The sequence below is a fragment of the Callospermophilus lateralis genome, chromosome X (assembly GCF_048772815.1).
Source record: "Callospermophilus lateralis isolate mCalLat2 chromosome X, mCalLat2.hap1, whole genome shotgun sequence".
NCBI lineage: Eukaryota > Metazoa > Chordata > Mammalia > Rodentia > Sciuridae > Callospermophilus > Callospermophilus lateralis.
This window is the reverse complement of record NC_135325.1, coordinates 110,688,913-110,700,164: the sequence shown is the minus strand read 5'-3', so window position 1 is coordinate 110,700,164 and position 11,252 is coordinate 110,688,913. Positions and strand designations below refer to the sequence as shown.

Genomic DNA, 11,252 nt, shown 5'->3' with positions numbered 1-11,252 from the left:
AATGTTGGATGGGCAAGTAGGCTACTGATTGGCTAGCACCCAGGATGCGCAGGAGTACAGCACGAAAATAGGAGAGGGTTTCTTCAGATAAATTAGTCACTGCCCTGTCGGTGAGGCGACCCGATGTGTGAAGAGCCGCGCTGCCTAGATTGAGGGTTCCACGGCGGCCCGGTGGCTCTCCGGGCCCCGCCCCGCCCCGCCCCCCCGGGGTCCAGGCCGCGGTCCCCTCGGAGGCTACGGCAGCGCCTGCGCATTGCCGTTCCAGAGTCACCAGTGGGTCCCACCTCGCCTCCGAAGATGGCGGACCACACTGTCGCCGGCCCCAGCGGCAGCACATCCTTGCGGGGACTTCGAGAACGTATGGGTGAGCTGGCCGGTGGCTCTCAGGTTAACTCGGGCCATCACGGGAGGTGGGCTTCCCAGGGCCCTAGAGGCCGAAGGAGCGGCGGCGCGAGTTCCACAAAACTTTTCTCCGGAGTCGCCACGCGCGGTCCGGTCCTTCCTTCACCCCCGTGGGAATCCCCTGGGATGGAACTCGGGGAGTCCTGAGCAGGGGGCGGGAGGGGAAACGACTGTCCAGACCTGCCAATGGTTGAAGTCCCGCTGCCAGCGGCCAAACTGTCGCTGCCAACGGCCAAAGTCCCGCGGGCTGGGCGCGAGTGAGCTAACGGGCACTGCCCAGGCGGGTGGGGCCCGCGCGGCTGGAACCCCGGACTCCGCCGTTGGCCGTGAGCCCCGCCGTTGGAGGACGGAGGACACCCGTGCGACCGGCCGAACGGATGCTCAGCTACCGGGGATGTGCGGGAGACCCAGACCCCGAGCACCCGCGCCGCCACTGCGGCTGGGGCAGCGCTTCCAGCCTTGGAAAGTTTTTTCCAGCCCGAGGCGTTCACACCCTTCTGGTCAAAGTCCAGGAAGGAAGGAGCTGTGGGTGGGGGGTTTAAAGTTGGGAAGAAACTTGGCTCTCCGTACCTCCTGATTTGCCTTGCTGTAGCACATGACTTCGACAAGATGTCACCTTCCTGGGACATTTTGCAGTCCCTAGGCTGAGCAGTACTTAAGAGTGCTTTCATCTCAACAGATCCCATCGTCAGAAAGTTTTTCCCTCCTAAAAAAAAAAAAAAAAAAAAAAAAAACGAACAAACAACAAAAACACATTAATCAAACGTGGCAGTGCGTTGTTTGATTCGGGATAGTGTGCTCCTACCTGAGCCAGAGTGTTTCTTGCTCACAGGAGGGTGTTTTAAGCCTGTCCTCAGTAATTATCTCTGCTATGAGCATGAATAAAATGGTTTTATTGTTTTTTTAAAAAAAATCTTTTTTTCATTTGCAATTAAGAAGTTAATTTAGATTGAGATTGGGAGGCTATATGATACTAAACAAGACTTTGAATCAACTTTCCAAAGAATATATCAGAAAGAAATACACTTTCATTGTTCCATAGGGAAAAAAGACTATACCTTCTGCGTCTAGGTTTGGTTCACTCAGAGTTTGCAGTAACTTGTAGTGCTTATTGACACCTTAGGCCCTCTGATAGTAGATTATCAAGGATTGAAATTAACCAGCATGTATTCCAATATGTTGGAAAGAGCATGTGTTCTAATATGTTGTCTGTATGCCCACTAAAAACATTTGTATATTGAGTTTTGGGAAATGTTTTAAAATTATGGAAAGTTGTCTTAATTTACAGCATTCCAAACTTCAAAAATATCATTCAAAAAAACCTTAACCCTTCTAGAACCCTAGTTTACAGCATAGTTTACATCCTTGCTGCCCCTTTCATATTCACAATCAAAAAAATCACATGTTAGACTTCCACAAAGCACTAGCTTGACTAGAAATACCCTCATGGTGTCAGCATTTTCCTGAAGGGGTCAATGAGACAATGGAATGTTTTTGCTAAAAGGTCAATTTCATCTCCTACTGGGAGCCTAGCTGCATGAATTAAAATAGAACAAATAACTTATGTAGGTGCACAGTAAACTCTACACATATTTATTTTATACATTTATACATGTATGCATTAATATATACATTATATAAATGTACATGTATATACACTATATAAATGTGTGTGTATATGTACATTTACTGAGTTACGTTTCTCTATGTAGCACTATGCTAAGGTTGTAGTATTATATTGACAAGAGACATGTTTCACATTTTTATACAGAATTATTTTAAAATAAAGTTTATTTGAATATTTCAGCCAGATGAGCATAAGAAACTTTGCTCCTGACATGTCACCTTTTCCTTCTTATTTTTTAAATCTGCACATGATTTCTCAGTGTGGAGTTTATTATTCCAAGAAACAAATGCAGAAAAAGCCACTGAGACTGAAAGCCACATTATCATAGAATTTGAGAGCTGGAGTAATCTTAAATTTAGTTCAGGAGTCAGTATCCCAGCTAGAAAATTCTGGGCAGGTTCTACAACTGGACCATACACTGTAATGGGGAATTTGCTGTTTTTCCACATAGCCATTCTATTCTAGACAGCTCTAAATGGTAGAAAATTGTCCCTGATTTTTATTGTCTTTAAGATATTGGTTTGGCTTTGTGTGTGTTTGTGTGTGTCGGGGGATGTCTTCTGAAAGTACTTATCCTTAGGACTTTGGCTGTTGGGGTTTTAGGCAAAATTCTGCGATCTACCTTTGTGTGTGTGTGTGGTTCCCTGATTGCAAATTTGTGTTCCTATTAGTTTTTTCTTAATACTTTAATATTTCAAAATTAGTTGCTTTTTAATGTACAGTTAATTCCTGGCTTTATCACTTACTATTTTTCTCTGTGATCTGGGAAAGTTATATTTAGCTTCAGTTTATTCATTGGTGAATATAAAAATGTGTACTTCATAGGATTGCTAAATGAAGTAATACAAATGAACTTTGTAGATTGCAAAGTGATATGTATTATTTGGTATGGCAGTTCTATAAATATTAAGACTCATAATTCAGTTATTTAATTTTTTTAGTTTTAGATGGACACAATATCTTTATTTTGTTTATTTTTATGTGGTGCTGAGGATCGAACCCAGCACATCACATGTGCGAGGCAAGCGCTTTGCCACTGAGCCACAACCCCAACCTTATTTAAATTTTTTTTTACCTCATTCAATTTTAGTAATATTCTTCAATTTCCAGGCAAAAGGTTGCTTGGTCCCTTACTTTGAGTTTAGAGTTGGGATAACAAGTATAGAAATAATACAGTGTTGTATACTTACTGTACCTTGCCATTACTTTTTCTTTCTCCCTTCAGGGCTGGGAATGGACCCCAGGGCCTCATATGCTAGGCAAGCACTCTGAGCTATCATCCATTGCCCTTGCTGTTACACACACACACACACACATACACATATGTGTGTGTGTATATTTATATACATATATATATATACATATATATGTATATATACATATATATGTATATATATACATACATACACATGTATGCATTAATACTTCAAATGAATGTTAAACAAATTATCTCATTCACTGAAGCTGAATGAAGTGAATCTGGAAGGAATTGAATCTGGACATAATCTCTCATTACCTGGACATTTAAAATAATTTTTAAAGCCTGTCTTTTTGTGAACATATTTCTTGCCAGTAGGAATTTGTATACAATGTTCTAAAAATCGGGTTTAATATTATTACTACATTAGCCTTTATATGATTTAGTTCATTAATCCCACCGCAAGTACTTCTAAGGTTATGTGGTATAATATTTTTATGGGCTGAGGTTGTGTGGCTCATGGCAGAGAGCTTGCCTAGCATGTGTGAGGCATTGGTTTCCATCCTCACACCACATTAAAAATAATAAATAAAATAGTTATTATGTCCATTTACAACCAAAAATTTTAAAAAAGATCTTTAGAACCTGGTAAAATTGTACCTTTTGAATGAAATTGTCTTATGGTCAGCTAAATTGTAAAATTCAGAGTCCAATTCTTAAGACTTCTAAGTAGGAGAATTGAATGTGCAGAAACAATACTGTGTTCACAAAAACGTGAGTGGGGAAGTATGTAGGAGGGTTCAATTTATAGACTATTTGTAAAAATTACTGTCTCCACATAATTGCCAGTAGTTGAATTATCAAGAAAGAGGAGAAGAGTCTCATCTTCAAATTTAGCCAGGTCCTAGATTATCTGAGCTGTTAGGTCCATGGGTCAAAAAATATCCTTTTTCTCTCTTGAAATAGTGATCCCTATGGCAGCCTTTGTGATGTCACTTTCAAAGTTACCCTGTAAAACAACTCCCATGTAGCTTAAGTGCAAGGAAAGCACCTCTTTTCCCTTATTTTTAATATTTTTTAAACTTTTACTTATTTTATATTGTGCTGAGGATTGAACCTAGTGCCTCACATGTGCCAGGCAAGTGTTCTACCATTGAGCCACAACCTCAGCCCCCTTTTCCCTTATTTGTTTTGATTGCCCATCTTTGTTATATTTTTCCTATACCTAACAATCAGACTTGTGTGCAGTTTCAAAGGTGCATATTTTCTGTGCTTTTATACAGAAGTAAAACAGTTTTCAGTGTTATTCTCCATACCCTTCCTAAAGAAGTCCAGGATTGTGGAGTATTTTAGATACAACCATCATGGAATTAAAGGGTTCAGAGATCCCCTATAATAACTCTCATATGTATCATTTTATAGTCTTTCTTACTTTCTCTCAAGTTGCAGTTTCCTCATCTTGCACATAGTCCTTACTGAAGTTTATTTTCTCTCTTTTCTGCCTGTTGATATATGTTAGCAACTTTGCACAATTTGTATTGCTTTGCTTGACGTTTTGCTACCTAGAATGATATGTCACTGGAAATTCCTTCTACACATTGCTGTTGCCTCCACCTTCCTTGTAAATTAGAATAGACTTTGGGAGGCCTGGAGGTGTAGCTCGAGTGCTAAGAATACTGGAAAGCCTGGATTAAATCCCTAGCACACACCAAAAAGAAGAAAACAAGAAAGAGAATCAAGCTTTTTACGATTGCAGATGCTTGTGCCCCACCTGGGGCTGGATTAGGCATTGCTGATATTTTTAAATTGACTCAGGTGATTCTAGTGTGCAGCCACGATAGAAAGCCCCTATTCTAAATGACTTACAAATGTACTTCTTGATATTGGGCCTAAGCACTGAGGATTTCACTGTTCATACTCTGCTTCCAGATTCAGATCCATAAATTTATATACATATATATACATATATGTGTGTGTGTGTGTGTATGTGTGTGTGTGTTTGTGTGTGTGTGTGTGTTGTATTTGGACACAATAACCTGTATTTTATTTTTATGTGGTGCTGAGGATTGAACCTAGCACCTCACACGTGCTAGGCGAGCACTGTACCCTCAGATCCATTCCCAAATTATGGTGAAACATATTTTTTCCCAGTTCTTGGTCAGCTCAGTTTTTTCCTACTACTTGGTGTAATGTCCTTCTCACACATTTTGAAGAGCTATCAATCACTGGTCCCCCATTGATCCATAAACTTGTGCTGCCACATACAATACAGTTGTCTTTATGTCCACAAATACTTTGGCACATCCATAGTAAACACTTTTAACTCTTTAATCAGGTATTGTTGAACAATATAGGTATTCAGTACATCTTTATTGTTGACCCAGATTAAGCAGTCACAATTTTACCTTGAAGAGTGACCCAGTTCTTTATCATCACATAAAATTGACTGTGGTGATCCCTCTATTTCCTGTTTGTGTTTTGATATCTAATCCCTTTCCTTTATCTCCTAATATTTTAGTTGCTGCCGCTCAAGCAGTTGCAAAAGAAAGGCGAGATCAAAGCGGAGTTAGCTCTTTTTCAAGTCAGTCTCCAACTATAAGATCAGCATTTAAGCCAGGTATAATTTCTTTAATGCTTCAAGAACAGCAAAGTGTTGTATCTTTAAGATTTGATAGCATATTAATGTCTATATTCTTTTTTTAAAGTAATAGATGGGTCGGTTCTAAAAAATGACTTAAAACAAAAATTAGCAAAGGAGCGCAGAGAAGAAAGAAAAAGACAACAAGAAGGTATATTTCAGACTTTTATTTATATTAAAATGAATAAATTTTATGTAAAGTTCATATTGGTTTTACTTGCTTTTTCTCTGTGTTTATATGATAGATAATAACTTTTGTTATATAAAAGATTATTATATTGGATTAAATCAGTTACCAAATCAGATAAAAAATCTTTGACTAAATTATTCAATGTCTCAAGATGTAGTTTCTGTTGTCTGTAATTTTCTGAAAAGTAAGGTATGAACATTTCTTCAACATCTGTAAAAACAAGCAGAATGGGATTTTAGTAAAAATGATTTTAAGCCAGGTGTGGTGGCACATGCCTATAATCTCAGTATTTTGGGAGATCGAGGCAGGAGGATTTCTAGTTCAAAGCCAGCCTCAGCAATTTAGCGAGGCCCTGAGCAGCTAATCCCTGTAATCCAGGGTTTACAGGTGTGGGCCACCATGCCCAGCTGATTTGTTTTATTTTTGCTTTTGTTTTAGGTGTTGGGGATGGAACCTAGGGCCTTGTGCATGCTAGGCAAGAGCTATATCTGCTGAGCTATATCCTCAACCCCCTTAATTTGAAATTACCATTTGGACAGGATGACGGTCATCTGGCTCAGACACTCCAAATCACCAGAGTTAAATGAGCACCCAGTGAAAAATGGTTCTTTAGTGTTCACCTTTATCTACTTGTTACATAAATCTTTAGTTTCTAGCTAGGTTATGTTGTTTTGAGAAAGACAATGAGTAATATTAGCTGTTTTCTTTGTGTGTAATGTAGAAAACAAATTTTTTTCTTGGCTCTTAACACCTTGAAATTGTGTTTGGACTATTTCAGCCAGTAAAGAAACACAACTACTTGAAAAAGAAAGAAAGGCCAAGCTCCAATATGAAAAACATCTGGAAGAAAAGCAACGAAAACTAAGAGAACAAAAAGAAAAAGATGAGCGGCGAAGAATATCTGCAGAAGAAAAAAGAAAACAAAAATTCGAGGAAGAAAGGGTATCTTAATTTTATAGCCTATTCATCAGATGGTACCATATGTTGCCTGAATCTGAAATATGTTTATTCTTAGCCCTTGTCTGCTTTACTCCCTGTGGAAAACGACTCAGTCCCAGCTCTTTCCTCTCTTCTTCCCTTTTCCTTCCCTCAGCAGTAGAGGCTCTTGCCCTGTCCTGATAAGGTCCTAGGAGCTCAGACCCTAACCTCAGAAAGGAGTAGCCTTGCAGATGTAGGAACAAAGGATATGGGATATGGCTCATAGGATACCTGTGATTTGGGTTGTGCTCTGAGCAGTTCTATCTATCATCAAAAACCATTCACTATTGTCCCATTGCCTAGAGACTGAGGACAGACCCCAGTGCCTCAGCTCCCTGACCTGCCCCTATCTGACTAGATGGTTTCTCTAGATTCCTAATTGTGTGACTCTCCAGTCAAATCTAAGCACTTTCTCTCCCCTTCCGTGTACGCTGGCTCTCTTGTGTGTGTGCCTACTCTCTCCCTCCCTGTCCCTGTCCCTTCTGTGCTTCACAGTCCCTTTTCTGACTTGGCCCCTATGGACCTGTGGTTCATGGTCAGCATTCTTCATTTTTTCTCTTGTCTTGTGGCACTCTTCCTTTCTGGGCTCTTTTTGGTGTGTGACATGTTAGTGTGAGCCGGTGGCTTCCTTATGCCCCCTTTCTTCCTCATGTGTGCCTCTGCAATCAGTTTGTCTTTTGTTATTTATACTGTGCATCTGGCTACCTGTCATTCTCTATGATTTTCCTTTTTTTTAATCTTAAATTTTTGTCTCATAGGTCATTTCACTGCTTGACTCCTTCTGAATCTGGCATGTTCTCTGTGACATAGTCTGTTTGTTCCACTGACTATTCAGTGTCTCTAAATATGTTTTAGACTCTCTGACCCTGACTTTTTCTTCCTGAGACCACTCACTTTTCTTTTTATTTTCTTTGTCTTAGAGTCTCCATGCTTTTCCCCATCTTCTAGCTCTCTGCCTGTCATTCTCTCGGTGTGTATGCATCTTTAATCTCCCTCCTTATTTTCGGTTGCTCTGATTTTTGTATTTCTTTTTTTCTCCTTGTCTCTTTGGTTCCATTTCTCCCTGTGAAACTTCTTTTGTCTTTCTCTGTGGTACATACTTGTCCTCCTTTCTGGTGGATGCAGGTGCTCTCACATGTGCTTCATGCGCAGCCCTGCACCCCATCTGGAGATCTTCAGTATTTTTTTGTGCCTTTTGTTCCCCATCCATGGTCTGTTACCTTTTCCTCTCTGCCTTACTGAACGTTTTTTTTTTAGTAGTGGGGATTGAACTCAGGTGTGCTCTACCACTGAGCTCTATTTCCAGCCCACACTTCTTTTTTAATTTTGAGATAAGTTCTCACTAAGTTGCCCTGGCTGGCCTCAAACTTACAATCCTCCTGCCTGAGCCTTCAGAGTAGCTGAGATTATAGATGTGTACCACCATACCCAACCTGAACCTTTTTCTTTTTTCTTTTCTTTTTTATTTTTTGGTACCAGGTATTGAATCCAGTGGTGCTTAACCACTGAGCCACATCCCCAGCCTAACCTGAACTTTTTTCTTTGGATGTTTGTGATCTGCAGGTTTCATGTTCCAGTATTTAGTATAATATCTTTCATAATTTCTTGTCACTTCCCATTGTCTTCTGTGAAACATGTCCTCATGAAAGCCAGAGAAAATAGTAGGAACTAAGGAAAGACAGTTCAAGAACCAAAGAATGTAAAATAGAAAACTGTGTTCAGATTGAAGGAGGGTCCTTGGAGAAGAGACAGTCCCAGGGAGAGAGAGATAGAGAAAGGACCATCTAAGTAAAAAAAAAAAAAAAAAAAAAAAAAAAAAAAAAGCTGAAAGACAGAACACAGAGAAGAGAATATAACAAAATGACACTGCAGACAAAAGGGGAGCCAAAGGCTAGGTGTGGTAGTGCATGCCTGTAATCCTAGTGGCACAGGAGGCTGAGGTAGGAGGATCATGAGTTCAAATCCAGCCTCAGCAAAAGTAAGGCCCTAAGCAACTCAGTGAGACCCTGTCTTTAAATAAAACATAAAATAATCCTGGGGATGCGACTCAGTGGTCAAGTGCCCCTGAGTTTAATCCCTGGTACCATAAAAGAAAAACGAAACAAAATAAAAAGAACAAAAGAAAGAAAGGGAGCCAGAGACATAACCAAAGGGACAGGAAGGAAGAGAGAACTCCAGGGAGCTAGTGTGAGGGAGTCCCAGACAGAGTAGGGGACATGGGGCACTTTAAGTAGGCTTGGCTATAGGAAATGAGAATATAATTTTGAAGAGTAGAGAAGGAGAGGTGAGTATAGAGAGGAAATATATATGACACAAGATGAAAACTACACATAAGCTATGGGCAGCCACAGATTTGAGAAGGAACCTGAAAGACAGCACAGAGGGTCAGTACATTTAAAAACAGTGGGATACAATTCTTATGGATCAGAAATATTTTCATAAGGCAAGGTTCTTCTCTGGTTTTAGTCTATTATAGTTCCAGGGTTTCTAAGCAATTTAGAATAACTTTACTTTCTGTTAGAAAATGTGATTTTCAAATATTGCCATTACATAAATTCTCTTTCATTTTCCTGGCATGTTTATCTTTGCCCTCAGAAATGGTGGGGACATTAGAAGGATGATGTTGCTATGAAACGGTTGTTAAGGAAGAACAAAAAACCTCTGGCCCTGAGGTTGATTTGCTTACTCAAGTATAGTACATGGTATTTTACACACAGAAATGAGAAATATCTGAGTAAAGATCTCCTTTCTGGAGTGCAGATCTTCTGCCACAGCATGGCAATTGTGAGTGGTGATTTGACTAGTTTAATGAACAGTTGAGGTCAAGACAAAGACATCACTTATCTTTTTTAGAACACTATTAGTTGACACCAGAATTAAGCTGCTATAGGTGTGGGTATAATAGATGACTGTAGCATAGATTTACTGATATTCATGCTGTTATTTTCTTGCTTCATTTCACAAAAATTTAAGGAAATTTAAAAAATACATACCACACCAGATATTAAAATTAATGGTTGAGAAAGTAATGATTGAGGGAATCAAGCTGAGGGGAGAATTTAGGTAGATAAAGGTATTGAGATAGGTAAGATATGATTAGCACTCAGTCTTTGCAATTGCTAAAAATAGACCACAAACTAGGCGTGTAGCACATGCCTGTAATCCCTCCAGCTTAGGAGGCTGAGACAGGAGGATCTTTTGAGTTCAAAGCCAGCCTCAGCTATTTAGCGAGGTCCAGAGCAACTTGGCAAGACCCTGTCTCAAAATTAAAAATAAAAAAAGGGCTGGGGATATGGCTCAGTGGTTAAGCACCCTTTGGTTCAATCCCTAGTACCGAAAGAGAGAGAGAGAGAGAGAGAGAGAGAGAGAAATAAACCACAAGTTTGACTCTAAATTTCCTAAGGATATAAGCAAAGAGGAAAGCATGGTCAGTTCATTGATGCAGGGTTCATAAAACAAAAAAGAAACTATTCAGAAGAAGCACTGGTATTGATTGGTACCTGAAACATGTCTCCAATTATTTTAAACTTTTATTTAATAAAAACTTAACTTCTGATAATGAAATTTGGTGATGAGGTTTGCTTTGTAAACCACAAATCAAAATTTTACTAATATAGTGAATGTAGAAAAATGTGTTGGCATTTATTTTAAATAGGAAAGATACAGAGCTGTTCTTTCTCGCACTTTGGAACGGACTAACCGTGTTGATCAACGGCAAAAGAGATGGTCGTGGGAAGGCTCCGCCATGGCAAATTCTGAAAACAAACCTGGTAATGAACACAACTATCAAATTTTAAGTTCACTAATGTTCATATTTAAATGTTGGCTATTACTATAAGGTTGTATTTATAGCAAGATTGTAATCTCTATCCTAAACAAAAATGCTATACACAGTAAATTTATATTTAAATTTGTGTCATATGCCAGTGTAGAAGAAACAGGTAAGTTTTTATAATATATTTTAATTCAGTATACCCCAAATCTTAATTAAATTTATAACTAGCATGAAATTATAACTACACACTACTTGTTTTAAAAAATAAACTATTTTCTTTACTATTTACTCACCATAAGTTTTTTATATGTAGGTGTAATTTTACGCAGTTTCATTAAATAAAATATTAAGTTTATATAGTTTGGAAGGAATGACTGACAATAAATATTATATTCCTAATTAATGTAAATCTGTCCTCCATAGAACTACATCTATGAAAACTCA

The 11,252-nt window shown here is 39.0% G+C and overlaps 1 protein-coding gene across 5 annotated transcripts in view; it reads left to right on the top strand.

The window, feature by feature from the left end:
- Window positions 1–272: 272 nt before the first annotated feature.
- Window positions 273–11,252, top strand: part of Map7d3 (MAP7 domain containing 3) — a 31,491-nt gene continuing 20,511 nt past the window's right edge. For all 5 annotated transcript variants that reach the window (XM_077107073.1, XM_077107072.1, XM_077107070.1 and 2 more), the window contains exons 1-5: window positions 273–364; window positions 5,746–5,844; window positions 5,933–6,016; window positions 6,834–6,997; window positions 10,689–10,803. In XM_077107073.1, coding sequence (XP_076963188.1) covers window positions 298–364; window positions 5,746–5,844; window positions 5,933–6,016; window positions 6,834–6,997; window positions 10,689–10,803 — 529 coding nt within the window. In that variant the 5' untranslated portion in view covers window positions 273–297. The remainder of the gene's footprint in view (window positions 365–5,745; window positions 5,845–5,932; window positions 6,017–6,833; window positions 6,998–10,688; window positions 10,804–11,252) is intronic.